Here is a 6,925-nt window from a genome sequence, read left to right on the forward strand (position 1 = left end):
AAACTAGTATGTTTAGTATGTCACATATGCACGTATTTAATAAGTCAATATTGACTATACGAAAGTGCGAGAACGGGTTGCTTGGGTTTACGGAAAGAAAATGGTTGCCAGATATGAGCGGAACAATGCTGGAATTGATCAATTTACATGTAAACATGATCTGGGAATTATGATTCCCAGATCACGTTCCCTAGGGAACGTAGTGAAAAAAAATCAATCAATGCATAAATGTAGTTAATGAAACTAATAGGCTATTGTGATTTATTTCTAGAAGCGTTAGCATGAAGACATCTGATGGGACTGTTCAGATGTCTTCATGTTCAGATTAAGATGTTCAGATGTTCAGATCTACTGTTCAGATGTCTTCATGTACTGTTCAGATGTTGTACTGTGAGCTTATCTTGCTCTTGCTAGGCCCTATTTAGATTAGGCAGCTCAATCTTCCAAGTGCTATAGATTGAATATAAATTCTCATGATTTATGTTCATTCTCTCAAGAAATGAACATAAATTCAAGTATGACAAAGTTAATCACAAGGGTTAGGAACCTTCCTTAAGAAGAGATTTAAATGTTTTTTTTATTTATATTCTCAAGAAATACATAGAGTAACGGGGAGGAGATGACTGAAAGTATATCAGTGGATGAAAGATTATAACAAAGGCGATACAAATGAGATTTTAAATGACAACAAAGTAGAACACGAAGCAATGGATATAAATTGGATTACTTTAGAATAAGGGAAGGGAATAAGGGAAAGTTAGGACTGTTAGGCAACATCACCTAGGCACTCCGACACTAACATTACTCCACCAAACACTTTACCTACACACACCCACACAATCATACTCCTAGAGGCCCTACACCAACAAATGCCCACACAAACATACTCCAACAGGCTCTGTTGGAGTATGTTTGAGTGGGACATAAACATACTCCAACAGCCTCTAACGCAAACATTCGTCAAGAGGCCCCCACATCATATGATAGAGCGGCCTTCAGGAGCGTGGACAAAGTAGGCTCTAGAGTACTATACATAACCGGCCGAGTGCGCAGGTCTGCCCCAAGACCCGCCATCCACCAAAACACAAATTAACATTAAGAAAACTCTAGAGAGATACGCGAGGAGACTTGTACCAGAACTAAGGGAACTCAACTTCAATGAACGGCTGTGAGAACTCACCCTCAGCCCCTTGAGGAGATATGATAACGTACAAGATACTAACAGTAATTGACACTAAAATGTTATTTTACCACTGAAATTGACATTGTCGAAGTAGGTAATATTATAAATAAATAGCGGAAGGACTAGAGGTCTCTAGAGGAAGCAAGCCAAGCAGAAGAGACGTCAGGAATAACTTAGCGTCAAAGTCTCAAAATAAATGGAACGGGGCCCGAGTAGACCTCAAGAAATAAGTTGAAATGAAAATACGACGAGAAATACATGGAATGGAAAAAAAAAAAACACATTGTTTTAATTGACTAGAAGCTGTTAAGGCGTTGTTAGGGAGCTGGATCCTGCGAGCACATCTGCGAGAGTACGCCTGGAGATCTTCACACTTGCACACACCTGAAAACGCCCACATCTGGAGACGACCGAGTTTAATTATTGCAGAATTGTATTTTCTTATTTTCGTCTTATTGCTTCTTAATTACAATTATTACTTAACCTATACCGTTGATAGGTTAAGTAATAATTGTAAATAAGAAGCAATAAGATGCTTATCTTAACATACTAAGAAGGTTAGGTGAGGTCGGTGTTTTCTATGAAGCTTTTCAAGGTAAACTAAAATATTCACAATCAATTAGTATGTCACATATGCACTTATTAAATAAGCCAATATTGACTATAAGCAAGTGCGAGAACGGGTTGTGTAATATGTCCGCCAATGAATATATAAATATATACAAATCTACCTGTCATCGAAACCTGCCCACGCATCATCTGGTGACGCCTGAAGCTGCCTTTGTAAACCGCCCCAAGTCATCTGCCCTCACAATTACTCGACAACTCTACTAAATACAGGAAACAGGCACAAAACTCGACATTTTTCCCGTGTGTTAGAAGCGATCCAGCGGTAATGGTGGCGGGCTTCTGATTGGCCCAAACTGGATTAGCTTGAGGGCGGCGGCCAGGATAAACAGCGGGTGGTGGTGGTGGTGGTGGTGGTGGCGGTACTGGAGGTGCTAGTGGTGGTGGTAGTGGTGGTGGTGGTGGTGGTGGCGGTACTGGAGGTGCTAGTGGTGGTGGTAGTGGTGGTGGTACTGGAGATGCTAGTGGTGGTGGTAGTGGTGGTGGTATTGGAGGTGCTAGTGGTGGTAGTAGTGGTAGTGGTGGTGGTTACGGTGGAAAATAGCTTCGACTGCAGGTGTTTTTTCCTGGTGGCGGTAATGGTGGTAGTTTGGGGAAACCACCATTCAGATGCCTTTTGTCAGTGGTGGTTAAGGTAGTGCGGAATGGCTCCTTTGTTATAGTGGCGATGGTCATAGACTGCGCCAATGGTATCGTTATTGTTGGTGGTAGTCCGCGGGATGCTAAGTAATTGTTCTTTTTTTCTGATGGTAACAGGGGGAAGGGGGAAGGGGACGACCTCTCTATTATATAATTTCTGCTTTTGGTGGTTGTCTGATAGGTTTCTGAACCCCGCCATTGGTAGTAGTGCGAGAGTACTGACACCGCTACCCACCAGTGACACTGAGTCCTACCTACCTACCTACCTACCTACCTACCTACCTACCTACCTACCTACCTACCTACCTACCTACCTACCTGCTCCTCTTATATACTGCCTATAAACTAGCACAAAGTTTAACACTAATTACATTTAGTGTAATTTTTTTTTAGTCGCGAAGAAAGAGGCTGTAGTGATCATAATTTGATGAGAAGCATGACTCGTGGAACCCGGACGAACTGACTCGTGGAACCCGGACGACCTGACTCGTGGAACTCGGACGACCTGACTCGTGGAACCCGGACGAGCTGACTCGTGGAACCCGGACGAGCTGACCCGTGGAACCCGGACGAGCTGACTCGTGGAACCCGGACGAGCTGACTCGTGGAACCCGGACGAGCTGACCCGTGGAACCCGGACGAGCTGACCCGTGGAACCCGGACGAGCTGACCCGCGGAACCCGGACTAGCTGACTCGTGGAACCCGGACGAGTTGACTCGTGGAACCCGGACGAGCTGACCCGCGGAACCCGTGTTATCCCGCTCACAACAGATGTTAGCAATGCGCCAACATCGGCGTCGACGAGCCGGCTTTTGTCAAATGTTGAATGTTGTGGAAGCGAGTGTATGAGAGTGGAGGCGCCTGGCACATTCATCACAATATTTGGCGATTGTATCAGCCCGGTCAAAACACACAATCCACACACACAAAGATTTATCGATCGCTTTTTGCGAACTTGTACCTCACAGCTGAGAGAGAAGGACAGGCTAGGGGGGGGGGGGAGGAGGCCGAGTCGAGTGCCTCGGCCCAATTTATCGTTCCGTTATTACACGACAAACAACACTTATCGTTACATCTTTCTGTTATTGTTGGCAGAACGGCGTGTAGTGCCCCCAGTTTGCCGCCATGTTTTCCCGCGCTGCGGACGCACCGCCCTCGACTCTTGCCGTTCACACACACTAGAAATATTTTCCTCGCGTTCGATTTCAAGTTCAATCCCCGCCTTCACTTTTTTTTCCCCTGCTAGCCAGAGATAACATAAAACTTTTATACTGTTCTGCTTTCTCTGTTCTTTTTTTTTGTGCGGGTAACGTTCAATTGTACGTGTTGCTTGAATATAAAAATGTATATTTTTGTTTAGATAGGTCCCCCCAAATAGGCGATAAGTAGGTAAATATGGGCTGGCGGCTGGTGGCGCGGGCGCCCAGGCGGAAACTCGGTCCAGATCCCGCCAATTAGACTTGTATACAAAATCTATTACTGGGCGGAGCCGGCGCCCTTCAGTGGCTGGGGCAGCGAGGCCTGATTTATTGTCATTATATTGAGTGACGCCGCGCCCTTTAGAGCCGACATTTAGCACCACTGAGCGTTGATGAAGTGTGATACAGAGGTGCGCTTAACTCATCCACTGATTATGGATGAGCTGGCAAGGGGAAGAGTCTTTTATAGTCATAAAATATCATCACCTCATCTGCCAGCTGCTTCTCTTGTAATGACTGCGGTGATCTTGGTAATGTTCCAGTCTTCAGACCTTGGCTAAAGGTCTGACGGTCTGAAGTCTTCAGACTTTCCCTCCATGTTTCTCTTCATCATCCTGGGCTTTCTTCCTTCCTCTTCACACATTATAATGTCATAAGAAATGTTTAAGGAAAGGGATAAAATGTTCAAATGCCATTACCAATGTGTGACTCTGATTCTATCTCTTATCTTCCACAGAAAATGGACTTCATTTGTACAGTAAGTAACGCAGGCTTGTGTTTTTCTTATTTGGTAACGGCGCGCGCGTCTCTCGCCTGCACGCATCAACCACCACATCACTCAAACGTTGTTACAACGTCTTCCCTTACTAATGTATCAACCTTGGTATTTATGGACGGTTTGTTGCGGTGAAGGCGCAAGTATAAGTAGATGTAAACACACACACGCACGCATGCATATACACGCACACACACGCACACACACACACACACACACACACACACACACACACACACACACACACACACACACACACACACACTGAGTACCCAAATGAGCCACAGGGACGTTAGGAAATAACTTTTTCAGTGTCAGAGTAGTTAGTAAATAGAATGCATTAGGCAGTGATGTGGTGGAGGCTGACTCCATACACAGTTTCAAACGTAGATATGATAGAGCCCAGTAGGTTCAGGATTCTGTACATCAGTTGATTGACGGTTGAGAGGCGGGACCAAAGAGCCAAAGCTCAACCCCTGCAAGCACAACTAGGTGAATTCACATACACACTAGAAAAACACAAAGAAGAAATAAGAGAGACGTATATACAAGTTGTAAAAGAGAAAGAGATGATCCAGAAAGTGTGCTCGGAAGTCAACACCAGAAATGACCAACAAGAAGCAGAAATTAGGAAAGAACTGGTAACCAACAGGAAATTAGTACACAACACTGCAGATAGAAGTAAGTCCATAATAATTTGTGGGTGTTTAGAAAATTAAATATCATCAAGGGTGGACAGAGCAGCAGGAGAGATGAAAATTATAGAGAAAATGGGAGGTTTAGGAGAAGGCCTCAATTCAAAGGAAAATGTCAAGTGATTTTAGGTGGGATAGGAAAATATGAGAAAGACAAGAACCGCCCCTTAAGGGTGACATTTAATGGAGCGAAACAAATGATAGAAGTGCTTAGAAATGCCAGGAAATTGCAGTGTGATGAGGATGGCAAACTTTGGTCAATAAGACAAGACCTCTCAAAGAAAGACAGAGAAAAACTGAAAATGAACCTCGATGAAGCGAAACGTCTAAATAGGAATAAAAATGAAGAAAGAATTTTTTTCCTACAAAGTGTTTGGGACTGGAAAGCTAGTGAAATGGTACCTAAATACAAAACAAAACCATTAAACAAAGGGGGAGTAATGGACAAAGATAAAGGGAACATGTTTCTGAACATTGTATATAAACTGTACCAACATAACTAAAGTGAGATAAAAATATTGTAGCTAAAACGATATAATTCAGCTTAAAGTCCCCAGATATTGTCACACTAACAGAAACGAAACTTGAAGACAATATTTTAAATGAGGTCGTATTCCCAAGGGGCTCCTCAGTTTGGGGCCGAGACGGGAAAACTAGGAAAGGTGGGAAGGAGTGGCTGTACTGGTGAAAGAACACCTGAAGGTAAGAGAGTTACCTTATTTTATCTAGATAAAATAAGTGCTTGAAGCGTAAAGTGGCAAATGGAATTCAATGTGAATAAATGCCATGTTATAGAATGTGGACTCGGAGAAAATAGACCACACACACAACTTACAAATTATGTGGAAATGAATTAAAGAACTCTAATAAAGAACAAGACCTAGAGGGAGGTTTTGGATAGTAAGCTGTCGCCAGAGGAACACATAGAACATTGTGAGAGGAGCGTATGCGTCGCTTTCCAGCTTCAGACTTGCTTCTAATTATATGGATGGTGAAATACTAATGAAACTGTTCATGACTTTTGTGAGACCAAAACTGGAATATGAAGCAGTTGTATGGTGCCCAAATTTCAAGAAGCACATAAATAAACTGGAAAAGGTGCAAAGGTATGCTACAAAATGTCTTCCGCAACTAAAAAAAGCAAAAGTTACGAGGAGAGACTAGAGGCCTTAAACATGCCAAAACTACAAGATATAAGAAAAAAAGGTGACATGTTCACCACATATAAAATACATCTTTCGCACTCTGGAGAGTGCGAAAGACTTGGTGTAACACAAATAGACAAGTGTGGGTTTGTATCCTATGTTATTATATCTGTACGAAGACATTACCATTATTAAAGTAGTAGTAGTAGTATTAGTAGTAATATTAAGGCTGATAGTAACGATAGCAGTAAAGCAGTTTACCTACCACATACCGGGATAAGGAGCTCGTACTACCATGGATAATAATAAGGATGATAGTAATGATAGACAGTAAAGCAGTTTACCTACCACATACCGAGATAAGGAGCTCGTACTGCCATGGATAATAATAAGGATGATAGTAATGATAGCAGTAAAGCAGTTTACCTACCACATACCGAGATAAGAAGCTCGTACTACCATGGATAATATTAAGGATGATAGTAACGATAGCAGTAAAGCAGTTTACCTACCACATACCGGGATAAGGCGCTCGTACTGCCATGGATAATAATAAGGATGATAGTAACGATAGCAGTAAAGCAGTTTACCTACCACATACCGAGATAAGGCGCTCGTACTGCCATGGATAATATTAAGGATGATAGTAACGATAGCAGTA

The 6,925-nt window shown here is 42.8% G+C and overlaps 1 protein-coding gene across 1 annotated transcript in view; it reads left to right on the plus strand.

Annotated features, from left to right (window-relative positions):
* The window catches only part of LOC123749937 (motor neuron and pancreas homeobox protein 1), a 124,434-nt gene that overhangs the window by 100,849 nt on the left and 16,660 nt on the right, over positions 1–6,925 (plus strand). Inside the window, 1 exon segment of the mRNA XM_069302073.1 lies at positions 4,386–4,406. Coding sequence (XP_069158174.1) covers positions 4,386–4,406 — 21 coding nt within the window.

Source organism: Procambarus clarkii, chromosome 47 (genome assembly GCF_040958095.1).
Source record: "Procambarus clarkii isolate CNS0578487 chromosome 47, FALCON_Pclarkii_2.0, whole genome shotgun sequence".
NCBI lineage: Eukaryota > Metazoa > Arthropoda > Malacostraca > Decapoda > Cambaridae > Procambarus > Procambarus clarkii.